Raw genomic sequence first — 27,504 nt, forward strand, 5'->3', positions numbered from 1 at the left:
ACCTGAAAATCATCCTAAAATGTGTAAAAATAAAAAAAAAATGTATCCTCACCTTTCCACTGCAGCCGGAGTTCAGCCGCGTCTGGCCAGCAGGTCTCCTGAACTGCTTTCTGTAGTATTCAAAACCCCCGCCTGCTGAATGAGCTGCCTCTGATTGGTCACAGCCTCACCAATCAGAGGCAGCTCTCACTCACACCCATTCATGAATTCATGAATGGGTGAGTGCTGCCTCTGATTGGCTTAGCGCAGGGACCAATCAGGGGCAGCTCTCACTCACACCCATTCATGAATTCAATGGGTGTGAGGAGAGGAGAACGGCAGAGGAGAACGATCTTTATGCTGACAGTGCGGGGGGGGGGGGGCCCACTCTTGCCGCTATTGTGGCTTAATAGTGGGACCTGGGAACTTGAGATGCAGCCCAACATGTAGCCCCTCGCCTGCCCTATCCGTTTCTGTGTCGTTCCCATCACTTTTGTGAATTTCCCAGATTTTCACAAATGAAAACCTTAGCGGAGCATCGGCGATATACAAAAATACTCGAGTCGCCCATTGACTTTAATGGGGTTCATTACTCGAAACGAACCCTCAAGCATCGCGGGAAGTTCGACTCGAGTAACGAGCACCCGAGCATTTTGGTGCTCGCTCATCTCTAGTGCCCAGATGTAGTACTTTGCATTTCTCCTTGTTAAATACCATTTTGTTACTCGCCGCCACTGTTCAAGCTTGTCCAGATCTTTTTGAATCCTTTCTCATCTCCAATGTTAGCCATCCCTCCTAGTTTGTATCGTCAGCAAACTTGGATCAGTTTCCCCTCAATTCCCTCCTCTAGATCATTTATAAAAAATGTTGAACAACACTGGGCCCATTTATGACCACTCGTACGATCACTCAGCATGTTGTGAATCCACCTAATAGTTGCCTCGTCAATTTCATGTTGGTCATTTTTTCAATGAGGATGGTATGAGATACTTTGTCAAATGCTTTACTAAAGTCAAGATATACTATATCTACTGCATTTTCCTGATCAGCCCAGTCGGTGATTCTGTCATAGAAGGAAATTAGACTTGTCTGGCATGACTAGTTTGTTACAAACCCATGCTGGCTCTGGTTAATTACTCCAATCTCATCCAAGTGCTTACATACATGCTGATAATAATTTGTAAGATCTTTCCTGTTATAGAAGTCAGGCTCACTGGCCTGTAGTTTCCTGCGTCCACCTTCTTCCCTTTTTTTATATAATAAAAAAGTTATTAATTTCAGTCCCAGCATTCATTTCAGAGGTGTAACAAATGATACTTTCAGAGTAACAGAAGAACCAAAGATTGTGGCTTGCTGCACACAGTCCTTAATCAACCACAGAATGGTCCGCAAATAGTGGAAATGTCAAAACTCAAAGAAAAACTCCCTTTAGTTAGGTATTCGACCCAGGAGTTTACAAATGTCCCACAAAATGGTGTTCTAAGACTAGCAGGCCTGCATAGTTTCTAACAGTCCCTATATGTGTGCACACATTCAGTTTTGATTGAGGGCCAACCTCACTTACGACTCCTGATAGAAGAACTTCTCAATGTTCACTAACAATCAGTGATCCAATGTACCATGGGGCAGTTCCAATCTCTCTCTTCTCCTTGCAGAGAACTGCTTTTTGTGGCAGATGCTGCAGGAACCTCTGGTCACCGTTGCCCCAATCTCCTACAGGCTATCCCTACTGTTTCCTGGAATCTCTCACCATATCTTAGCTCACTCTATAGTGTCTTTTCTGCCCTTGTAATATAGTTTCCTGGAACCTTCGGGCACTCACCAGAAGGAGGCAGAGAGCTTGTCTCTGAATGAGTCATTCGAGAGGCAAGACTGTCTTTATACGCTCGACAGTGTGTCCGGTGCACCTGGCCTGACAGGAAAAATGGAGCTCAAAAAGTCACTATCACACCTACGACAGGTCCACCTTCTAGCCGTGTCCTGGACCGGAGGAAGAAGGGGGTAGGGCTAAAAATTGGTGACTGCATGGGACTCTGTCCCAGAGACTGCAACACTAAATCACCTTAAGGTGAAGTACGGCAGTGCTATCCCCTTATAAGTGTGAGCAGACAGGAGCTGTTTGAGACTTGAGCATAAGTAGGCAAGAGCTATTGTAGTATGACTGTAAGCATGCAGGAGCTGTCATAGAATAACAACAGTTGAGCGTATATCAAAATACGCTTGCTCCTGCACAACTTTTTTGTGCAGAGAATGTATTTTGCTTATCTACCTGCACAAATACTGTGCGTACAGGCACCGCTCATTCACACGGGTGAGGAAATGACTCTTCCCTGACTTAAATGGCTAATTAGTCTAACATGGTGCCGGTGATCACGGGTATGCGCATCATTTTGCGCATACCCTCGTGTGCAGATGTGCGTGTTTGCGCACCACCCATAGATCTATATGGGGCTCTTTGGCGTGCAAATATGCATAAAACAGAACAGGTCCTATTTTTTTCCATCCGCAAGAACCGCAGGAATAAAAAAAGAAGTAAGCCTGAACCCATTGAAATCAATAGGTTCTACTCTCCGTGTTTTGCGGGCCCTTAGGGCTTAAACACATGGGCATGTTTTTGTCCCATTATATGATCGCGATAATCACGGCCGCATAATGGGACACAACGAAACCATTGATTTCAATGGTTTTGTTCTCACTACTGGTTAACACTACATATGGGAAAGATAAGACAGGATCTATCCTCCCACAGTTTTTTTCAGACTTGCGCATTTTGGCGTGGAGCTTGAGCAACCCAAGAATAAAAAAAAAAACATTCATGCGCAACTAAGCTCCGTAGTGGCGAGAGTACTTGCGCATACTGCCGTGTGAAGTGTGAGCAGACAGGAGCTGTTGGAGTGTGAGTATGAGCAGGAAAGAGCTGATAAAGAGTGAGTGTTACTGGGCAAGAGATGTTGGAGAATGAGTGTGAGCGGGCAGGAGCTGCCACAGAGTGATTATGAGGACACAGAGGAGAAGTAATTGTCGTGGCTTATCGGTTGCGACTGCGTCGTGGCATGGTGGCCTCGACACAGGCCAAGACCTGTCGCCTTGTTATGCAGGACAAGGGTTAATGCACCATGTGCAAAAACTGCTGGTGCTGTCTTTCTTTGCTGCATGGTTGCATGCTGGATTAGTCATGCCTAGGAGTAGGGTGGAGGTGTGTTTTTTTATTCACTCTGCCAGTCCCCAGGTGTGGAGTGGCTTTATATTCTCACCCCTCCCTTTGCTAATGGCTGCTTATTCTGTTCCATGGTGGAGTACTTGGAGTTTGGAGCTTTTCTGTGCTGGGTGTTTTGCTACTTGCAGATAAGTTGCTGGGGGTTCCTTTTTTTAGTTATATTTCTGCTTTTCTTTTCTGTTTTGCTTTGCTGTTCAGTTCATCTGTCCAGGGGTCCCTATAGGGACAATCAGGGCCCAGGATGAAGACTGTGGGGCCGTCTTTATCGAGACGATTACTCCGCTTCTAGACAGGGACCCTTCACCTCCCCTGCTAGGTTAGGGCCACGATTCCTTCTCCCTCGAGTGGTGCTACTGTTCAGCATAGCTTGGTGTGCGGCTATTTCCAACAGTGTGTACATTCCCTGTCGCCATGCTGAGTGTAGTACTCTGGTGTCACACAGACTTTACATCTGGGTTACGTATTTCATTTGTGGTGCGCACTGTTCTTCAGTGCATAAATCTATCTACTACAGTAGTTGTGAATATCACCCCGCGTCCATGCTGAGCGTGGTGCTTGTGAGCCGCACGGACGTGTCAGTAATGTTACCAAGCCACATAACCAATCCGCGAAGAAGGAATGCTTGATATGCAGGTACAGTACAGGTGGGCACAGTTGGCAGTCTGTTTCTGTTTTCTCTAAGCAAATCACAGCTATAAAATGTTATGAGGGATCTCAGAATCAGTGTATGAAGATGTAAAAGTAATTGAGTGAGCTGGGGCTTGCTTAAGGGAGTTTAAACTTGTGCTTCCTTCTTCATAATGGCCTTGGTCGGCTGTATCAAGCAGCAGGCGCACATAGTACCAGTATGAGAGTTTACGCTATCTCAGTTTTGCATGGACTTACTCAAGAGCTCTACCTAAAGCCCCATAATGAGGGTATAACTAATGTGTGCCTTTTAAGTGCACAATAAGCACAAGTCTCCCATCTTCTGCTGCAGTCAACATCCACTGTTCTTCTGAAGTCTTTAAATCTTGGAGGGGGGGGGGGCAGAGCTCTATAAATCACACTCTGTCTCAGACAGAAGATTACATTCATTAGGCAGCCAGGGTGAATTAAGCATCCTCAAGGGGTAATTCTTGCACTGCTAATCAGTCTCAGAGCTGGGACAAGAACTGTGAAGGGTTCTACAGGTAAAATATGGCATAGATACAGACCTGAATATGCAGGTCTGGGGTTACCCTGTGCCCCTGTAGATCTGAAAATGAGACCTGATAATAGAAGGAGCATTTATAGTCCAATTGCATCCATCACTTCAGTGCTAACAAGTAGACAGTTCTGGGTTTCATAGCTTATTGCTGGCAGCACTTGTGTATAATAGCCAGGAGTGGGTACAAAATGCAGAAGAGATGCAGATCTTTTAGTAACTTCCACTCCTGCTTTTAGCTTAAAATACTCATGCAAAATACTGACCAGAATATTACTGTGTGAATGGGACCTAAAGGTGCAGTCAATTACCAGTGAAGCTAAGGCTCTAAACATCCTATTACACACACCATTACAAGGAATGAGTGTGAGAAGGTAGGAGATGACTGTGTAATGAGTGTGAGAGGGCAGGGCAAGACAATATTGTATGTGAGACAGGACTTGACAGTGTTGTAGGAGTGTGATGTCAGTGTGATGTGTTGGCAAACAGAACCTGATGGTGTTTTATGGCTGTGCACAGGCTGGAGCAGTTAGTGCTATGTGAGTGCAAAGCCAGGGACTAACGATTTTTGTATGAGTGTGCACAGGCAGGAGCTCACGGTGTGATGTGAGTTGAAAGGCAGTTGGTGTAAGCAGTGTGCACAAGTCGGAGCAGTCAGTGCCATGTGAGTGTGAGTGGACAGGACCTAACAGTGGGATGTGAGTTGAGTAGGCAGGGGAAGAGCTGTCAGTGCCAATGTACGTGTGCACAGGCAGGAACAGTTAGTACCATGTAAGTGTGCAAATGCAGGAACCAATATATGAGTGCACACAGGCAGGAGCTCACAGTGTTATGTGAGTGTAAGAAGACAGGGCCTGACAGTGTTGTAAGGAGGGTGCAAAAGATGGAGCAGTCACGGCCATGTGAACAGACAGGTTCTGAGAGTTTGAAGTGATTGTGAGCAAGCAGGAGCTGTCCAAGTGAGTGTGAGCAAATAGGTTCTGGCAGTGTGATGCGAGTGTGAGCAGACAGGACCTGACACTGTGATGTGAGGCTATAGCTGTGGATGTGAGTAGACATGACCTCATAATGTGATGTGAGTATGAGCAGGCAGGTTCTGACATTGTGCTGTGAGCAAGCAGGAACTGTCTATGGATGTGTGAGTGGGCCGGTTCTGACAGTGTGATATGAGTGGAACCGGGAAAGATGTGTGACCTGACAGGTTCTGACAGTGTGATGTCAGTGGAACCAGGCAGAATGTTTGACCTGACAGTGTGATGTCAGTGGAACCAGGCAGGATGTGTGACCTGACAGGTTCTGACATTGTGCTGTAAGTATGAGCAGGCAGTAGCTGTGGTTGTGAGTTTGAGCTGACATATTCTGACAGTGCGAGCAGGCAGGAGTTGTGGATGTGAGTGAACACTAGACTGTGATGGCACTGATGGCAACATGTTATTCTGCATCTGGGGGCCAGAATAGCACCAGGTTGCACAGGATGGTTCTACTGTGAACTAGATTCTCAAAATTGTATTGTATTACTATACTTTCTTTGGTGTCAAAGAGCTGTTTTAGTGCTCCAGGGCAACAGCATCTGACCCATGATGTCACTTGGTGTTGTGGCCTGTTGATGTCCCATAAACAGGTGATATGGGTTTCTAATGTAGACGCCCCGGATTATTTACAGGACATTACCGTTGATGTCCATTGTCAGTGACTCCTATTGGTTGCAGTGGTTAAAGAACCATATGACCGCGGCAGAGTGACGGGATCAGAAGTGGAGGAACAGCACATCAGCGGAGAGATTGTGTTTTTTCGTAATATGCGTTTCATCCCTCCACTGTCACCAAAGTATCTACTAGTTGTAAGAATAAACCCTTTAGGATTCACACAAGTGTAAACGTATTAGCATGTGAATTTTTGACATATTTTTCCTGGAATGGGCATTGTGTTTTTGTGCGTATTTTAGTGTAGTTTTTGCACTTGAAAGTCATACACAATTGCGCGTACAAAAAAACACACACCAATGCTCCCAGCTATTGAAATGGCCAATTAGTTTATTGCGTTCAAGATGTGTTCTTTTCCTTTTTTTGTGCAACCGAAATGCGCAGTACAAATACGCGCTTGTGAACAAACCCATTGAAATCGATGGGTTCTATTTTCTGCGCAAAAGCTGAATGCACAAATGTATGTGCAAATACGCTCGTGTGAATCTGGTATTAATATTTCCTTTCCCTAGAAGTATGTTTTTTTTTTTTGCAACTTATGACTTGGAGTGAATGTAATACCGACATATAAGCTTTCCACGGACTGCGCTTCCCAGTGTGGAAGACTCACAAGAACCTACAAATGACAGCCAACCTGCTGCCTTCTTCCTGTGACTGCAGGGGGTCCCTGAACTGTTGTTTGCTGAAAATCCCTCAATGTGTAGTGCCCCCCCCCCCCCCCCACATGCCCCTGCTATATGTGCTTTACCTGCTACAGGGCTGCTTGCATTGAATTAACCCTTAAACCCCTAGCTGTCCTCACTACTGTCACCTTTCCAGCAGTTAAAGGGTTACAGCATGGACCCTCCATGAGCTGAAGCCTCCAGAGCTCTGTAGCTGCAGCTCCGCACGGCATGCAGTAGTGGCAGTGTGCACAGGGGTCAGCAGTCCTGCCTGCAGAGACAGCAGCACTAGCATTACATGTAGAGCCAAATGATCGGGCTCACCAAGGAGAGGCAGACTTGGCCTCAGTGGTGGACAGTCCTGACTCTGTGATGCGAGTGTGAGCAGGCAGGAGCTGTCAATAACGGGTAAGCAGCAGCCAATCAGAAGGCGCGGGGCGTGTCGAGGGGCGGTCTGGCTTTGCGGTGCGCTGTTTGTATCCAGTCTGCGCTCTTGCTGCAGCTGCTCCGGATTACTGGACCCCTGAACCCCCTGAATCTTGAGCTGCCGCCGGATGATGGAGATACTGCGGGCGAGGATGCTGCGCTCCGTCCCCTGGTTCCTGCTGAGTGGGATGACTGCGCTGTGCTTCCTACAAGGTAGGGAACATCTGCACATCCTCGTCTGTCTCGACATGTCCCGATCCCAGTGGGGGGAGTGACGGGGTTAACACATGATAGCGCGGGGGACCCCACTGCAGAGGCTGCGGTCTGTGTGTGAATAAGCCCCTATATAGTGGGGGTTACCCTGCGCGCCCACTTATGTAGATCACCTCCTAATTCCATTTCTCGCCCCACTGGCTGTAAGCAGTGAGTACCCCTATGCCCGGCTGTGCCCCCTCCCTCTGTGCTGCACCCAGAAACTCACCCATGTGTGCCCAAGATTAGTGCGGCATCTGGGAATAAACCTGTGGCTTCCCGTGTAATGTGCTGCCTACGTGTGTGAGACATGTGTGGTGTACCCTGCATGGATGTACAGCCGTGTACCAGTGTGGGGGGCTGCAGGAGGTGATGCGTGGTGCTGGGGGGCATCTGGGTGCCCACAGCTTGTTGGTGTCTCCTGCCCCCTCAGCCTGCAAGTTGCCATTGATTGTGTCACTGATATGACGCTGGCAGTGTGCTGTGAGGGGCAGAGGTGGTGGGTACATAGGACCCCCCTCACCCATGTGTTCTGGTGCCCCCCACACCCCGTGTGTTGTTATTGCGTTTCTAGCTAGAGCTGGGCACATGTGCAGCCCGTCTCTCCAAGGAGCAGGTGCCATCCTCATGCCCGGTGTGCTGGGGGGCTGCAGGTCTGGGGACTACTGCATGTGGTTCTCGGGGATGTGTGCGGCACTGATTGCCTGGCAGACGGGCATGTCCGCTCATTGGCCCTGGCAGTCAGATTACACAGGCAGGTGTTGGGAGTTGTGATCTCGCACACTGTGGTGGCTTATGTAACAGCATCTATTTACCTGCATATGTGATGTCTGCCAGGGATACAGGATGCTTCTTGTTGTGTAGGGGGCTCTGCCAGCTCACACTGGACTGTATACAGGGGGGCTCTGCCAGCTCACACTGGACTGTATACAGGGGGGCTCTGCCAGCTCACACTGGACTGTATACAGGGGGGCTCTGCCAGCTCACACTGGACTGTATACAGGGGGGCTCTGCCAGCTCACACTGGACTGTATACAGGGGGGCTCTGCCAGCTCACACTGGACTGTATACAGGGGGGCTCTGCCAGCTCACACTGGAGTGTATACAGGGGGGCTCTGCCAGCTCACACTGGAGTGTATACAGGGGGGCTTTGCCAGCTCAAACTGGAGTGTATACAGGGGGGCTTTGCCAGCTCAAACTGGAGTGTATACATGGGGGGCTTTGCCAGCTCACACTGGACTGTATACAGGGGGGGCTTTGCCAGCTCACACTGGACTGTATATAGGGGGGGGGGGCTGCCAGCTCACACTGGACTGTATATAGGGGGGGGGGGGGCACTGCCAGCTCACACTGGACTGTATATAGGGGGGGCACTGCCAGCTCACACTGGACTGTATATGGGGGGGGGGGGGAACTCCCAGCTCACACTGGACTGTATATAGGGGGGGGGGGGGCACTGCCAGCTCACACTGGACTGTATATAGGGGGGCCACTGCCAGCTCACACTGGACTTTATACAAGGGGGCTCTGGCAGCTCACACTGGACTGTATACAGGGGGGCTCTGCCAGCTCACACTGGACTGTATACAGGGGGGCTCTGCCAGCTCACACTGGACTGTATACAGGGGGGCTCTGCCAGCTCACTCTGGACTGTATACAGGGGGGCTTTGCCAGCTCACACTGGACTGTATACAGGGGGGCTTTGCCAGCTCACACTGGACTGTATACAGGGGGGCTTTGCCAGCTCACACTGGACTGTATACAGGGGGGCTTTGCCAGCTCACACTGGACTGTATACAGGGGGGCTTTGCCAGCTCACACTGGACTGTATACAGGGGGGGGCACTGCCAGCTCACACTGGACTGTATATGGGGGGGGGCACTGCCAGCTCACACTGGACTGTATATAGGGGGGGGCACTGCCAGCTCACACTGGACTGTATATAATGGGGGGGCACTGCCAGCTCACACTGGACTGTATATTAGGGGGGCACTGCCAGCTCCCACTGGACTGTATACGGGGGGGGGGGGGGCACTGCCAGCTCCCACTGGACTGTATACGGGGGGGGGGGGGCACTGCCAGCTCCCACTGGACTGTATACAGGGGGGGGCACTGCCAGCTCCCACTGGACTGTATACAGGGGGGGGGCACTGCCAGCTCACACTGGACTGTATACAAGGGGGGGGCATAGCCAGCTCACACTGGACTGTATACAGGGGGGGGCTCTGTCAGCTCACACTGGACTGTATACGGGAGGGGGGGGGGGGCTCTGCCAGCTCACACTGGAATGTGAGGGGGTCTGACATCCTATGCTGGACCATATATGGGGGGGCTCTGACATCTCATACTGGATCATATATAGGGGGGTCTGACATCTCATCCTGGTTCGCACATGGGGGTCTCTGACATCTAACATTTGTCTGTATATAGAGGGCTCTAATGATGGACTGTATATTGGGGCTCTGATATTTCACTGGACTATATACAGGATGTGCAGGGAGCTCTGATATCTCTCACTGGACTGTATACAAGGGCTCTGAGATCTCATTCTGGACTGTATACAAGGGGCTCTGATATCTCATTCTGGACTGTATACAAGGGGCTCTGATATTTCACGCTGGACCTATACAGGAGGGTCTGAGATCTCTTGCGGGACTGTATATGAGGAGCTTCAACATCTGTCGCTGGACTGTATGTAGGGGGCTGTGATATGTCACACTTGACTATAAACGGGGTCCATATTACACTATCTGTATAACTATAATATAACTTGCACACAAAGTTGCGAGAGCCATCCTGTGCTCAGTTTTACTGTACAAACTGCACCAGAGAACAGATCGGATATTTGGGAAGCCCGCCAGTTTTGAGTATGCTGTCCCTGGCTCATGCTGGATGGGATGTGGAGGGACTGTGCTATAATTTAGCGGTATCCTGATCTGGACAGCTACTGCCTGAATATTTAGAGGCAATGGCCTGCCTGAAAAGAAGAAGCAGGTCATCTAAGGCTAGGACATAGCTGCTAGTCACATTGCCAGGGTCTTCAGGGACTGGCTACATGCAGAGTGGCTCAGGGATGGATGCAGCTACAGGGCAATATTATTGATGCTTTTATAGTATCACACTATCCCCGTGTTGATTGGAATGTGTGATGCGGGTACAATGTGACTTTCAATAAGTGAAAACTGGAGAAATCCAAGGAGCTTCCTGACAAATGCACCTAGATATCGGCTGCAGGGGTCTGACCTCTTGAGGCATTTTCTATTGCACTTAATCACCTTTATTAATATAGCGCATGCATATTACGCAGCTCTTTACATCACTTGTTATTGGGTTCCGTCCATATTGCAGTCTTCAATGGTGCGAGAAACGCGGACCAATATCGCACTTGCAAACCCAATATTTTCCTGGCTCATGTTGTTCCACTAAACTTCAATAAGATGCCATTTTTTTCTTTATTAAGGGCATAATGGTCGATAATTACGGAATTGCCCCAAAATGGGATATGCAGTGGTTTTTTTTTTGGTTTTTTTTTAGTATTGGTGCAAACAAAAAATTGCTTGTGCAAAGTATCCTATTGAAATCAATGAGTTATTTTCTCTTGTGAGTTTCCCCCATATCACAATTAGAAAGACCTTGCACAGGAAAATCGTGAATGCCCCCTAAGGGCACGTTCACATGGGGCAGATTCGCTGTAAATTGTCTTCACGGCATTTACACTAAGTGGATGAGATTTTCAAAATCTGCACAAAACCCGTGCAAGAACTGACATGTGGTGTGGCATTTAAATCCGTAGCATGTCAATCCTTGGACCAGATATACTGCGGAATCAACTTCTTCTTCAAGGGGGTAAACTTTGTGCCCAAATCTGTGTTAAAAAAAAGTGTCAAAATGAGGTTTTGATGCAGCCTTCCATCTGCGGATCTGCTGCAGAATGTTAAACCCTCCCCATGTCAACTTGCCCTAACTCTATAGTAATCTGTCAATCCTCGCTGTCTCCTATAGCCAGTAATGGCAGAGCTTTAGTGACCGTGGGAGTTTTTCATTAGTCCTAGCCCGGAGTATTACAGAAGAGGAGGGTGCTGCCCTTGTGTCCACAGATGAGAGTAGAAGGGTTCTCCCAGGGGCGCAGAGGATTTAAGGAGGTCCGTGTGCTGAGATTCACTGACTTCTGCCGTGTTGTCATGTTGGTGAAGACAGAACCGTGATGTGAGGAATAAAGGCTGCGAGACGCCAGATGAAGTGAAAGTTTTAATTGGAAATGCTCTTTTAGCAAACCTGTATCGCGTCTATCAATCAACCCCAACGGCAATGTTTTCCCCATTAAAATTGTTCATAAAATGACTTTATTGGTAAAGGATAAAGTGCTGACTGTCAGAAGAGCAGCGTTTCCAAGTCTGAAGTAGAAATATGCGATCTGTCCGATATATCATGTAAAGTACATTAGGTGAATATATACTGACTGAGCTGTCACCATAAAAGAGCGAACAGTAATTTATGGACACGATTCATCGCTGCGCGCAGCTGATGTTCGCCCTTGGGGGCCGGTTCGTAGGTCACTATCTGTAAAGGACATTAACCTGCAGGTTATTTGCTAGAGCAGCACTACAAGCCAAAGGGCTACCCTGGTACAAGAGGGGTTAAACAGCCCAGTGACACAAAGGCTGGCCATTTGCAGATGACACTAAGTGACTGGAGAGAATGAATGCAGGCGGCAGCTGTGCCAGCAGTGGGGAAGAATTAATGTTATATTGACATAAATAGCATCTCTTACAATTGCTTTCTGCTTACGATAGATTTACTGGGCGGAAAGTACAAGAATTATTAATTATCCCAAGGTGCCATCTTGCTGGGACTTCTGGACATCCAGAGAGACCGGCACATTGATGGTTAATCACGTTCTTGCGGATGATGTTTTTCTTGTTGATTGCTATTCGGAGGGACGCGTTTTTAGTCCGTGTATTTCACGGACAGCGCACGGACCCATTAAAGCCTATGACGCTGTACCCTTGAGCGCTTTTTCACACAGACAGATGGTACGTGGGAAAACATTTCTGCATGCCCCATTCTCACCCTTGTAATGGGCGAGAATAAGATATGGAATGGCCAACGTCCCTGCAGATCAGACAGCAGGCAGATGGGCATCCAAAGTGCGTTGCGCTCAAGATTCTCGGACACAATTCCCATATGGCCGTCTAAATACGACCTTACGCTGGTGTAACATGTTGTGTTTTTTTGTCAAAAATGCCATGTTTTTGTCAGTTTTGAAGCAGTTGGGTTTTTCTGTGGCAAAGAACAGCGCACCCAGATGTCTGCTGAGGGTCAATAGAAACATGAAAAGCCCCAAAACTTTGCATTGTCTTTAGTGGTGATTTTTCTCACTCTTTCTGCTTTTCTTGGCGTTTTTTCAAAATAGGCGCCGCATCAGGTCTGGTGTTTTTTCCCATAGGCTTTACTTTTCAGGGGAAAAAATGCCAAAAAGGAAAACAAAACATGTAAATAAAAAAAAAAAAAGGCCTAAAAATGTCTGAAGGAAGCCCTAGAGTGGGCATGTAGCTTCAATAAAGGGTCAGTATGATGACTGAGCGCAGGCGGCTCCCAACTTGAATATAGACTTTACAAGGGAGATCTATCAAACTTTTTTTGAGTAGAAAAAAAGTTACGCAATTTGACATAAGACTTGCTTTTGCAACAATTTTTTGAGCAGTACACCACTCTGCAGCACTTTCCCAAAATGGGCGTGGTTTGTTGAGAAGGGGCGTGGTCACCCAGACCAACATATTTGTGTATAATTTTTTGCCAGAAACTGACCTAAATTATACCAGAAATCTTCTCCAACTCTTAACTGCCTCGGCCCCCAATATATGAAGTAGCGTACGCCTCTTCGTATATTAGGCACATTGGCAGAAATGATATTAAGACAGGCGTCTGAAATTCCAATCCTAATAAATCTTTCCGTATGTTTCAATGGATTGTGCCAAGATTGACTTTCATCACCTATTTGAAGGATAGGTCATAAAAATGAGTTCATGGGGGTCTCACTGTTGAGACCCCCATTGATCCTAAGAACCGGGGTCCTGTACTTCCTCTTCTGCTCACTGTATGCCCCGCAGTGACATGGAGATTGAATGGAGCGGTTTTTGTCGCGCCTCTACATTCATTGATAGGGGTTGATAGTCAAGGGTGTGGACAGCGATTTCTATCTCCAGCAGTCCCATTGAAGATGAATGGAGCTGCACTGCGCATGCAAGACCACCGCGCCATTCAATCTCCTCACTACAGGGGGTGCAGGGAGGAGAAGGGGACACTGGACGGTCTGGGGGTCCCAGCAGTGAGACCCCCACTGATCAGACTTTTATACGTATCTTGGCACAACCCCGTTAAGTTCTGTCAAGTCCTCTCAGTATACACGGGCTGCATACAGGGAACTGCTGTATATACACCTATCCCAGGAGCTTGTCGGTATAGAACAGACTATCCAATTAATACTGCAGTAATCAAATGTGAATGCATCTCCTCTCAGCCGTCTCCATGGCCTCTGTGGTTAGGTCACTTCCTTGCTAATCTGCTAATAAGCTGACCTTCCTCCTTGCAGGAGGCATTCACAAGAGCTTGTAAGGTTGGCATTCTGCAGCCAGAGGCCTCATTCAGACATCCGTAATCTTAGCGTGCGCATTATAGCCGCAAGTCCTGGTGCAACTGCCGGTCTAATAAACCAAATTTACAGCATCATAGATCCCGATGATGTTGTTAGCTTGGGCCATTACGTTACACAGTCGGGCCGGGACCTGAGGCCATGATATGGACTCTAAAATGCAACCGCAATGCGGCCATCGGAGTGCGGTGCTGTATATACTACTGCACAGTTTCCGGGGGTTGGATGGGTATTGACTTTTAGGCCAGTCTCACACGAACGAATATCATTGGGGAATCCATGGTCGGAGTCCGCCTGGAGGATCCGCAGCAAACGAATTGCGATTTTTCACGGGCAGAGGAAAAACCGCAGTATGCTCTATTTTGCTGTAGAGTCTGCGCAGATGGCCTCCATTGAAAAATCTGTACTGCACATGACCAACGGCGAGCGTCCGCAGTCATTTGCAGTACAGAAAAAGCCGGTGTGCGAGGTCACTGGCCGCGGTCACAGCTAGATTCCGCTGTGGGAACCCGCATGCGCAATCCGGATCGTTCGTGTGAGCCCGGTCCTAGACGAGCCGATTTATCGTTTAAACGAGTGAACAATGTCATGGCTAGCTCGCTGGCAGATACATCGTTGGCTCGTTTAGAATCCTTCAGTCTTCCGTATCCGCTCTATAAGTGAATGAGAGCGACTGAATGAGCGCAGTTTAAACCGAACGATAAATGAACAGGCCAACAATGATTTTGATGCTTGCCGAAAATGAACGACGAGCAAAAAGCGAATGGTTCTAGTTCATCCAGTCTTTGGCGCACGTTTAGAACAAACACTTTCGCTTGTTTAACCGCTTTTTTGAGCGATGATTGTTCCTTATACAAGCTCCCTAAGTGAGTCCTGAGATAACATGCTAGTATAGCACTGTCATCTTATATGACGTCTCCTCTGATATGTGTGTTGTCAGGGTAACGGCAATCCGTTTGTATTCTTTACAACAGGATGGAGTTGTAACACCGCCCTCCAATCAGGACGTACAAAGACCGCTACACAGTGCGGTAGTGCGATGTGATTTGTGGGGTCGGAGTAGATAACCCTTCCGACTGAGGTCTCCTCTCCTCTGACACAAGGTTCTCTTCTCAGGATATGAATCTAAGGGCTTAAACAGACAAACTTGTTTTTGCGCATGTGGAACTCGCGCCTGTAAAACGCAGCAAAGCCATTGAATTCAATGGGTTCGTTCTCACATGCGTAATTTTTGTATGGCAGAGATGCTGCGTGACAGCAAACTTGCAGCATGTTCAATTTTTTTTTTTTTGGTGGGCGAGTTTTGCACAAGAATGGAACATGTAGATGTGAGGCTAATGTCACACGAGCGAGCGCGATATCAGGCCTGAAAAATACACTAGACTGAAAAATCATCCTAATTGTACCTGTCATCTCCCAAACCTCAGTCGCCTGACTGCACCGCCAGCAAATATGGAAACGGCAAAGTCTTTTTTTTAAGTGTTTTTTGATGATTGAGATGTAATGTCGGTTACTTCTGTACTGGACTGTTATTGCCGTGTTAGGCAGATTTACGAGAAGAGTCTTAGGCTATATTCACATGGCGCAAATCACTACGGAATTTCCCACATGAATTAGGTTGCAAAATCCTCGTCAAAGTCCACGTTTTTCTGCCACTGCAGAGAATTTGCACCAATTCTGCTAATGTAAACGTACCCTAATAGTACAACCGTCCTTGTTGCCCATAGCAACTAGCCAGAGCTTCAAGGGGTTTTGTCATTAGAAAACCAAAATTCCATACTTGCCTATTCCTCCCCAGTCAATCTCTTCACCAGTTTTCTCCTGGCTCCTGCAGTACCCCCGGGTCACGTCACCTCCAGCTGGCCGGGTCTTCGTCTTCCATTGATGAAGCATTTGTTCTCGGCAGTCTCCCTTAAGTCAGTGTACGCTATGTCACTAGTGACGTAGTGCTCACAGCCTGGCAGGGATTACCGAGCTGTGGCAGGGACTGCGCATGCATGCTGTCTGGCTGCAATGGTATATGAACTCTTGCGGCGAGACAGCGTGCATGCACAGTCTCGGTAATAGCTCAGCATTCCTTCCTAGGCAGTGAACGTTAAATCACTAGTGACGTAACCTATACTGACCTGCCGGAAGGAGAATGCAGAGAATGGATGCATCATAACAAGAAGATGATGTGGGGAACTGAAGATGATCAGCAAGGAGAAGCCGCGGTAAGAAGACTGCCTGGGGAGGAATAGGCGAGTATTGATTGGGAACTGACTAATGAACAAAAGCCTAGTAGAAACTGGCTAAAAGAACATGTGCTGTAAGTACAGGAAGGCGGGTAAGGGTCTTCAGTTGGCCGAAGCAGTTGAGACTGAACAATAAACTTGAGTCCTCCTCGTGCAAATAGGGAACAGTGCAAAAGGCACCAAGAAGTAAGTGGTGGAAATGGCAAAAGGGCTGTCAAGATGAACTGTGTGCTGTATATGTACTCTGCAAGACGTAATATCCATGTGAATTATGGACTTGAATTCCGCTAAAGGGACTGTGGCCAATACTTCTGTACTTGGGGAGATAAGCCAGTGCAGAGGAGTCTGGCTTCACCTTACTCCCCTCTTCCCATTCAGAATACATGCACGCTGCATGTGAAAAGGAGCGGGAGAAGCGGACATAATGAAAGGCGCACACACGTCTCACTTGTAATGCAACAAACAGTTCTTTACTGAGTTTCACCAAAGATAAGGCTTCGACGGAATACAAACCATCTTCTCTTTATAGAGAAGCAAGGCTTGAAGATTACAGCAGACAGGAACAGTCTCTTAATACAAACTATATACAGTGATTCAATAGCTGTAGGTACTGTGGCATCCTGACCCTGCTGCAACAGATCGGTGGATCAGTCTTTTAGCAACTCTCCTGAAGCCCACTTGTGGGGAGACCCATATCTTCATACGCTTTTCTATCAGTCCTCAACTGCAGGCGTCCATACTCTATACTTGCTATGGCCCTCTGCAGCAGTCCTTCATAGCTTACGGCCTCAATTAATCTTTCAGGCAGCACTCCCTATATTTCTGCTGTCTTAGTAGCTCAGACCCTCTTAGTAACTGTGGCCCAACTCTCTAGCCCACAAACAGAGGTACACTATCACCCAACGGAAAATACCCAATAGCATTTGGCACCAAGGGCATTGCTTTTTTATTCTGTCATGTTCATGCCTAGTGAAACTTCAGAGCCCAGTGTACCCACACATCTGTATTTTCACATGGGGCACACAGCTTTAGGCATCAAAGTCCTGCATTAATCACTCCACAGCTTTGAGGACCTGCACAGAAGGGTCATGTGACCATAGATCGTGCACACATAAAACATCAGCAATGGAACACCACCATCACTTAACATAGCATCTAACATATCAACAGTGTATGTAATAGCTTTTGTAGAATATAGTTAAGTGCAGCATAGGGAATAAAAAGCCCAAACAAAGTTCTTCTCTAGAAGGTTATCAGCAAGCATAGGAACGGTCCAGAATTCTATGGTCATCTAAATTGTATGGACAGCTTAATATTTACCTAAATTACTGAAGGGTTCACAAACTTTCAATCACCACTGTACATGTAAGAAAAACTAAAGTGAATTACTAGGATTTCTGTATTGATTACTACAAAACTCTGTCCTGGCCCCATCTAATGGAGCATTGGACCTCATTTGGCCTTCAGATCTGCAACAATTCATCATGGCTTTCATCCACACATATCAGAGGACCCAGTAGTGCCAAGAAAACATTCCGCCCACCATTAATCTATCTCTACCAGCCTGAATCGTTGACAGTTCATAAGGATTCATCGATTCATGCTAATTGCACCAAATTCTGACCTCATATCAGCACGATGCAACAGAAATCTGCATTCATCTGACCAAGTGCTGTTTTTCCACTGCGCAGTGATCCAACTTTTGTGCTCTTTTGGTCACTGCAATCTTGACTTTTATGTTTAGCTTGCGCCAAAGCTTTGATCTGGGATCAACTAGAGTTGACCTAAGATCAAGTAGAAAAACGTTGCAGCAACACAGTTTAGCCCGTGATCTCGGTTCCTCCGATTTTGGCAGATCAAACTAGTTGAACCAAAGGTCCATTTACACACACAGATGATCGCTCAAAATTCATCAGAAACGAACAGTTTTGAGTGATCATTTTCATAGGTAATAATAGGTTAATCAGCCCATTAGAAGCTAGCTAACTTAATTTGCATGTATTTAGAGAACAGCAGGTGGTCTGTTCTCTAAATACATCACCATTTTTCTCCAGCAGGACAGCTGCTGAAAGAATGTAATCAGAGCCATCTGCTGTGAACTCTGGGTGCGGTCCGTCTTACCAGTCCTGATGGATTTTAAGCGGAGTTGAACTCAGCGATTGTCGAAAAGTGCATGGTAAGTGCCCGATGGGCGCACATTTACATGCAACGATTATCGCTCAAAAGATGGCTTTTGAGCGATAATCGTTGTGTGTGTAAAAAGAGGGTTTTTAGTTTAGCAGCTGAATTATAGACTAAGCAAATAGGCTTTTCCTGGATACTGAAATTACATCCACGTTTGTTGCTGGTAGTGGCCATGTTTTTACTATCTCTAGACAGCAATGGTACTCAAATTGGTTTTCTGCTGGTATAGCCCATCCGTGGTAAGGCACAACAAATTTTGTGCTCAGATACATTAATTAGACCCCAGCATTATATACAGCTGCACTTTTCTTGACATCTCCTGTTAGGACAATTCTTGACTTCCTCCTCTGACCCCTTTCATTGACAACTTGTTTACATCCACAGGATCCTCTTAGTTGGATTTTTTTTCTGAATCACATCATTCTTGGTATATTCTCCACAGTGTTGCATGAGAAAATCCCACAAGGTTGTCCGTTTTTGAAATATTGGCCACCACTATTCTAGTTCTGATGACTAGGCCTTTGAAGCTGCTCAAATCATTCGAACTTCCCATTCTTAATGTACATTCACACGAAAACTTGTTCACGTGATTTTATTCTGCACTCTGGAGTTACGTGTCTAATTTCCATAGAGGGAAACTCCAATTAGGAAAGAGCCGGTGTCTCAATAAAGTGGTCCATCAGTGTAAGGGCTCCTGTCCATGGACGGATTTGCATTGCGGTGTACGGAGTGGGATTCCGCCTCCGGACTCTGCAGCAAATCCAGCCCCATAGCATGCAATGTAATAACGCAATTTCCTGCCTATGAGCGTACATGGATTGCAATTTTCCGCTCGCAGAGAAGAAATCGCAGCATGCCGCGATTTTGTACAGGCTACACACTGACGTCTTCCATTGAAGTCAATGGAAGCTGTTCGTCCCAGGGCCATTCTGCAATCATTGCAGAATGGCCGCAGGAGCCACGTCATCGCCATAGTGATGGTGCAGCGTCCTCTGTACTGCACATGTGTGCCGGATCACAGGCCGGCACATCCGCAACACAGAGAAGAGACGCCAGACAGGTACGCTGGGGTCACCGGCTGGGCATTAATTAAACCCACTAAAGAATGTTTGCCATTTCAAAACACAAATCTTTTTCAAAGTCATAATCCTGACCTCAAGCCTCTTAAGATGCTGTTGCACAACTTGAAAAGAGCTGTTCTTGCAAGGCATCCCAGAAATATTGATGAACCAAAACACAGCGGAATGGTCCAAAAGCCTTCCTCAGCATCGTGCAAATTTTTTTGCAGCTACAGGAAACATTTGTTAGAAGTGATTGCTGCTAAGGGGGGATCTACTGTACATGTTATTAAATTCAAAGGTTAACTTTTTCTTCCTGCACTGGGGATGTTTTATTCAATGTGCTCAATAAGACATGAGCAGTACAACTGTTTGTGTGTTATTAGTTTAGTCAGATTGTCTGTGACTAGAATGGGGACTGAGATAATAATCAGTCCACATTTGTATTAGTAATCAATGCACAAATCTAGGTAACTTTCCAAGGGTTTGGTTAAGTTCTCTTGAAGCTGTAATTGCAGTCACTGGAAAGGGGTGGGGGCTGGGATGAAATGATGCCGGTAGATTGACACACGAAGTAAGTGACAATCTGCCACCTTTCTGGTCTGGGAAAAGTTGAGTGAATTTAAGCGGACGTATGAGTGTATTTGCTGCCAAGCAGAACTCATCAATATTTATCCAACTGCCTTTCACAGCTGTACCAGAGGGGCTTTTAATGCAGTTTGCACATTTTTGGACCTGTAAGGCCCAATGTCCACAGGTGGGCTTGATTTGCGTAATCTGCGGGGGGCACCCCCAAATCAAGCCTCCTACAGGGAAACACGGGCGTCCGGAAAGCTAATTTGCAGCATGCTCTGTTTCAGTGCAGATCCCGCGTGGATGGCTTCCATTGACTTCAATGGAAGCCGTCCTATCCGCGGCCCGTCTGCAATTCATTTGCAGACGGGCTGCAGATTCCGTGGGAAAGCAGGAATTTAAAAAAAACTCCTTCCTTTTTTGGGGTGGTGAGAAACCCGAAATATCCGCTTTTATAGGTTGACTCTCCATGTAAAATCTGTAGATGCATTTAAATACATACTATTCACTGCATGTTAAAGGGCACTTGTCACCAGCTTCATGCTTCCCGAATCATGGCCAGCACGAACCCAGGACAGGTATGTGCATTGCCCCTACATATGCATAGGGGGAGAGCAATTGGTCAACATACTGCGGGCAAGTAAAGGCCGGTGCTTCCCGACTCTTTGACTTGGAGCTCCGTTCCGATTCAAAAGTCAGAGCATGTTTATTCTGAAATGCCGCAACGTTTCAGGCTAACACATACATGGGGTATAGGACATACCTGTCCCAGGTTCTTGCTGCTTGTGTTTCGGGGAGTATAAACCCAATGACAGGTTTCCTTCAACCCTTTCCAATCCAATTTTGGATTCCGGGTTTCCTAAAAGGCTTTCTCTTTTTGCTGTTATACAACGGTGCCATCTGCTGGCCAAAGCCAGTGTGTGTGCGCCAGAGAGGCTGCGACAGCCGAGTGGCTGGCAATAGACGGTAAGAATACCCCGTTGGACGTCTTCTGACATTGAATCTGTACAAGCTTCAATCAGAATATAGGAAGACGTCAGACAGTGGATTGGAAAGGGTTAAGCAGTACATTATCAGCCATGGGTCCCTTCGTTTTCTCTTGTTGTCCACTTAAGATTATCAGCCTACCAGACTGTTGCAAACCCACATCCAGATGTGATTTTTGAAGATTCTGACACTTTATTTCAGCATTGCTATCTTGTCTTATTATAATAATGAATGTAGTATCCTCGTGATGGGCATGTAGGATGGTAGGGAGAAGCTATAGATGGCATAGGTTCTGCAGATGACCTTTAATAACTTAGTTACACAATGGCGAACCACTGGATTTCCGAAAGTTACCTCTTGCTTGGTCATCTCCATAAGCCTGGCTGTGTATGGTTGTAATCGTACGTTTTCCTCCCGAGGCTTCAGGCCTATAACATGTCTAGTATTGGCTTCATTAGGATTCTATGCTGTATCTGCTCCGGCTCTGGACCTTGCTCCGCTGAAATATTTAATCTGCTCTCTAAGACTTCTACACATCAGACACGTCCAGGACTGAACAGAATGGAATAACCAAACAAGCCATTGTCTCCGAGCTGTTTCCATCACTTGAGCTTTTCTTTTTTCGGACAGCTTGTTCTTTGCCGGTAAGCGGCGGCTCCAGCCTCGGACTGCGCTTTTCACGCCACTGTTATTATTGTGTTTTGCTTTGTGTTCAGCCGAGGTGAAAACAGACAGTTAGGAGCGAAAAAGAGAAGATACAAATGTCAGGGAAAAAGAGGAGAGAAGATGTATCTGCCATCCGCGCGGTTCATAGATCAGCAAATAGTCCAGCACTTAATCTTCGGTCCTGTATATCGTGGCCCTGGCTGCTTTGTTCCATCACACGCTATATAATATGTATCCACCAACACGGTACGGGAACTGTCCTTATCCGACCCACGCTTGGAGACCCTTTTAGGCAATATATCCGACCTGCTGACTACAAAAGCAAGGTTACTCTAGAAATGATGAGCTGCTAATTGCATGGAAAAGGAGGGCATTGAGTCTGTAGAAAGATGTTTATATTAAGAATTGGAAAGAACTAATTATTTGGCCGTCCTGCTGGGTATTTTTTTTCCTACAATTATCACCGGTGGCGTCTTTCTTAAAGCAGCAGTTTAGTTTGCGTAGGAATCGGGCCGCTGTTTTAGCCATTTGAACCGTATTAAAGACCAGTCTGTGTGCAGTGACTAATTGAAATGCTGTTAGGAGGGAGTCACTCGCCTCCTACAGACCCTATTTTTCTTCTGAAAGCTTCCTAATGGTTGTTTGATGAGCGAGGTGAGCGAATTTTAGAAAGTGACGTGCCTAAAAGCAGGGAGGACGTTTATGTGAAAGGTTCTCGTCATCAGCTAAATTACAGCATCTAATTGCATGTCGGGGTTTACAAATCTTATTCTTTTTCAAGTTTTCTTCTTGGAAATCTCCCTTTATTTTCACAAGCGGTTTCCTACACGCTCCGTGTGTTAGAGAGCTTATTTGAGCAAATGATGTCTTGATTGTTTCGGGTGGCGAATGACTTAGGTGGAAACCTTCCATAGTATGAAATGTACATTGTAGACTATTCTAGGACAGGATTCGCACATACACCATGACGGAGGCTTCACATCGTTTCATTCTCTAGGATAGGTTTTGTTAGACTTGTAACTCAAGCACTGCATATAATCACTGTGGTGACAGGGACCACTGATGCCACAATTATCTCTTTTAAAAGGACATCTTCCTACGTTTTTTTTTTTTTAGTTAAACATTGATTTACGGTATTCTGCCCCTCTGCTAGCAAAACTTTACTGTTTGTGTAGGAGGGGTCTGTGCTGCAAACATTTAAAAGTCCTCTACTTGCAGATATTTCACTTTTTTCTCAATTTTCTGAAATATCAGGGACTTACAAAGAATAAATCACCGACTGTGCTCATACAAGGTCTTATATGTTGCTTCGCAGCAGGTTGGTAGCGGATCATGAATCACTTGCAAATAGGGGAGATGGAACAATACCTGTGCAGTGCCACCTATTGGAAGGCAGCATTCCTGCAAGTCAATGTTAGACTCTTTATACAAGCCTTGTTACAATGACTGGAAATTGAAAGCCAAGCCAGAATCCATACACAGACAGCTGTTTCTGGGGGTGTTTGTCCCTCATCAGTGTGCAGTAGGTTTCTGGCTTGGCTAGTGAGAGGCTTGTGATGTTGATCAGAAACGCTATCTTTTCTCCTTAAGGAGAGCTCCTAGAAGGTGATTGAGTGAGGGGACTTATAAGGCCATTCATGCTCCTCTGGGAGATTAATCATGTGATCACATTGGTGGCTCAATGTTCTCTATATCTAAAATCATTAATCTTTACAAATACGCCCATTTTTTTTTTTTTGAAAATGCACAAGTCCTGACTTCTCACTCTCACCCCTTATACATCCAATCCCTACTCTTTCTGTATACCTGGACACGTCCTCCAGTAGTTCTTCGCTCTGGTCCAGCATGCTTAGTTCATCCATCATTCACTTCTTTGCATTAGCTCTGTCCCCGTTTTCAACAGAGATGGTGAGCATCATGTGCGGAGCAGAAACTGTCTCTCTGCTCTCTCTCCTCTGCACTCGGTAAGCTCAGCTCCCCCTCCTCTGACAAAAGGTTGACAGTCTCATATGCAGAGGTAGAGCTGAGTTGGTCTTATTTGGACTGTAAGATACCTTTTTATAGAGAGCAGAGTTGTGTCAGAAGTTCAAATGTCTTTATGAGACTTGGGCTAATTTCACACGGACAAGTGCGATATTGGGTCATGAAACGTGTGATGTCTTTGAATATGAGGCAGTTTTGTGTCAAAAACGCCTTGCATCACTTCGAAGAAGTAGCGATCCTCTGCCGCTACTTCCCCAAAGTGGTGCGATGGGAAACCTGGCATTGCACTCGCATGCACCTCGCAAGTCGTGCAATTCTTCGCGGGCCCCATTGAAAGCAATGGGCAATGCAATGTGAATTAACACCCAAAGATTGGACATGACAGGATTTTTTTTTTCTTTTTTTCCTGCATCACAATGCAGGAAAAGAATCGCTCATGTACATGACCCCAAAGAATGGGGTTCATATTTGTGCGACTCGCAACTCACAAATCTTGTGCAATTTTCTTGGCCATGTGAAAGCGGCCTTAAAGAGACTTCGTCTTAACAGCTCATTGATTCCTTCCAGGGGTTTCGTCGTGCTTTAGGTTTTAGGATAACGTTGTCCACTATGTTGTTCCTTCCAGCACAAAATGCCGGAGATGAACGGAAACCTGCTAAAACAAAGACCTATTGTTTTCTTTTTCAGCAGATTTCGTAAACGGTAGAGATGGGTTCAGTGTTTGGGATTTTTAACATAAAGCCTCACCGAACCCCTGATGACAAGATGTGAATAGGCCCTTAAAGGGAATGTGTCGTCAGAAAATCATTTGTTTCTATGAATCAAGTTTTATGTAAACGTATTTTTTGGGGAAAAAAAAAATAATTTTCAAGGTCCTAATCTATAATGCAATTGGAAATGCTTCAGACCCTTTTACTTTTATACATGTTGTTATGTCATGGCCTTGTGCAAATTAAAAAAAAAAGTTTTTCCCCTTCATTCCGCACTCAATACCCAATAATGACAAAGTGAAAACAGAATCTTATAAATCGTTTGTAAGTTTTTTTAAAATGAAAAACTAACATTTTGCATTGACCTAAGTATTCCCACCCTGTACTCAGTACTTAGTTGAAGCACCTTTGGCAGCATTTACAGCCTCCAGTCTTCTTGGATATGATGCACACCTGGATTTGGGGATTTTCTGCCATTCTTCTCTGCAGATCCTCTCAAGCTCTGTCAGGTTAGATGGGGGCCAACTATAGACAACCATTTTTAGGTCTCTCCAGAGATGTTCTGTTGGGTTCAAGTCAGGGCTATGGCTGGGCCACTCAAGCACATTCACAGAGCTGTCCCTAAGCCACTCATGTTGTATCCTGGCTGTGTGCTCAGTGTCATTGTCTTATTGGAAGGTAAACCCTTTGCCCAGTTTGAAGTCCCTTTCTGTCTGAAAATGTTTTATAAAGTGGAGGGAATTAATAGGAACATTTCTTAGCCCTAGCGAAATCAAGGAGTGTATGCCCCAATTCACTAACACAACCTGGTACTACAGTCAGGAAGACCTGAATCAACTGGGAACCTTTAAGATTATATGATAAAATTAGGAGGGGAGGTGGTTGCAGGGTTGGAGGGGGGAGGGGGGATCACTGCGGGCTAGTTTTAAATGTTACAGTTAAATATTTTGTTACTGTTTTTATAATATGCTATTAAGTTTCTTGGCATCTACTAGTGCTGGGTCGCCCACAGAGCGGCGAGCAGGCGGGCGGGGCAGCTGGAGGAGATTTCTCTCCTCTCACTCCCCTGCCCTTCTCCATTGACATAACACAGCTGCTGTTCATTACTAAACGCCCGCTATTTTCCTTGAACGATGAGCAATCAGCTCATCGTCCATCGTTAATGCAGTATAAACTATGGATAATGAACTCATCGTTCAGTGTAAATAGCAGCCGTTCAGTACTGAGCGGCCGCTGTGTTATGTCAATGGAGAGGGGCGGGGGAACGAGAGGAGAGAAATCTCCCGCAGCCTCCCCGCTGAGAGCTAACTATACTAGCTCCCGTGTAGGTGCACGGGAGCTAGTATGTGCAGGGACGAGTGTTGGGCATTGTTTGCCCGACAGTCGTCCCATCTAAAAGGGCCCTTAGTTTTGGTATGCATTGCTCTGATATGCATTGTGAGCTGTGAGCTTTTATTTAGACTTGGGTGTGTCTTCCATAAAGGTGTTGAAACATCTCAAAGATGATCAAGAGAAGTGGGAGGCTCACACAGCTAAATTTCAATTGGCCTAGCAAAGGGTCTGAATACTTATATCAGTGCAAAATCTTAGTTTTTGTTTTTTTTCTTTTTTATAAAATTTACAAAGATTTCTAACTTTCTGGTTCTACGTTAGTCAGCATTCAATATCCCATAATGACAATGTGTGGGAAATTTGACTTTTTCTTTAAATTTGCACAAGGTCGCAACATAGCAAATGTGGAAAAGAGAGAACCTGAAGATTTTCTAAATGCAGCGTATATTGAAAAATAAATGTACATCCTGAAGTTTTCACTATGGCAACCAAGCCTAATTATAGCCTGACACTTCCTGTTTTGCAGAGAAAACTTTTCAGCAGCTAACGTATTATGAGTTCTTTTACAATGGATGATTGACGGTTGCTGAAGCACCTGACAGTTGTCCCATTGATTATTGCTTCTGCACTTTTATACAAGAGTGATGATCACTCAGTGAATGGAGGCAGAGCCGGCTGGAGATTTCTTCCGGCCACTCCCCTATTCACAGTGAACGGGCAGTCGTTCGTAGATGAACGACTGTCTGTTTACACAGGCTGATCATTGTTTGACCTTTATGCCTGCTATATGAATGTTGAACGATAAGCAAATGAATTACCATTCAGTCACTGGCAGCGTTTACACTGAACGATTATTCATACTTGCATGATAAAATGAAAGATACGGGGCTCCTGTCCACGGGCGATTGTGCACTGCGTTACCCACGGTGATAATCCGGCCGCGGGTAACGCAGTGCATGTTTTCTATAGCGTTCCTATGAAAAGCGCAGCCTCCTGTCCACAAGCACAGAATCATAGCGATTCTCTGCCCGCAAGACTCAAATCGCGCTATGCTACGATTCTCCGCGGTGAGCTTGTCTGTCAGATAGGCTAACCACAGAGAACGGACAGTTCTCTCCCCTGCTCCCGGGCGGCGGAATATCGCTAGCGATATTCCGCCTTGCCCGTGGACAGGGGGCCATAGACTACTAGAATTACTCGTCTTCTCATGGGTCTATTTTGTGTAATTGTATGTTTGTCTGTGTGGTTAAAAACTTTTTGTTTGCTACCGATAGGAAGCCAGTATAATAAACATAATAAAGTACAGTCCTGATATCCTGCCAGTGGCACTCTAAAGAGATTTTGATCAAAGGGATTGTCCAGTTACAGGACAACCCTGCGTAAATAGGACGCCCTGTAGGAAAATAAAGTGAACTATACTAACTCATCCACGGCCCCTGGAATCCAGCACTGCAGCCCCACTGTGGTCCCAGTGATTTCTGTGACAGATGATATCACAGGACCTCAGGGAACTGCTGCAGCTAATGAGAAACTGCATCATCGGGGCTCGTTTTCCTGGCATTGGGGCTCGTTTTCCTGGCATCGGCGCTCACTTAGTGTTCAGGAACATGATGCTGTAGCCTCTCATTGGCTGTATGGTCACCTGATTTCCTGTGACTACATCTGTCACAACAATCACTGGGACCACAGCGGGTTTCTAT

At 46.3% G+C, this 27,504-nt stretch overlaps 1 protein-coding gene across 10 annotated transcripts in view; it reads left to right on the forward strand.

Annotated features, from left to right (window-relative positions):
* The first annotated feature begins 7,235 nt into the window (after positions 1 to 7,235).
* Positions 7,236 to 27,504, forward strand: part of LOC136632264 (protein CEPU-1-like) — a 659,300-nt gene continuing 639,031 nt past the window's right edge. For 7 of the 10 annotated variants that reach the window (XM_066607021.1, XM_066607025.1, XM_066607022.1 and 4 more), the window contains exon 1: positions 7,237 to 7,386. In XM_066607021.1, coding sequence (XP_066463118.1) covers positions 7,302 to 7,386 — 85 coding nt within the window. In that variant the 5' untranslated portion in view covers positions 7,237 to 7,301. Of the gene's footprint in view, positions 7,387 to 27,504 lie in introns of all 10 variants that reach the window. The other 3 variants (XM_066607027.1, XM_066607028.1, XM_066607019.1) reach the window with 2 other exon arrangements.

Source organism: Eleutherodactylus coqui, chromosome 6 (genome assembly GCF_035609145.1).
Source record: "Eleutherodactylus coqui strain aEleCoq1 chromosome 6, aEleCoq1.hap1, whole genome shotgun sequence".
NCBI lineage: Eukaryota > Metazoa > Chordata > Amphibia > Anura > Eleutherodactylidae > Eleutherodactylus > Eleutherodactylus coqui.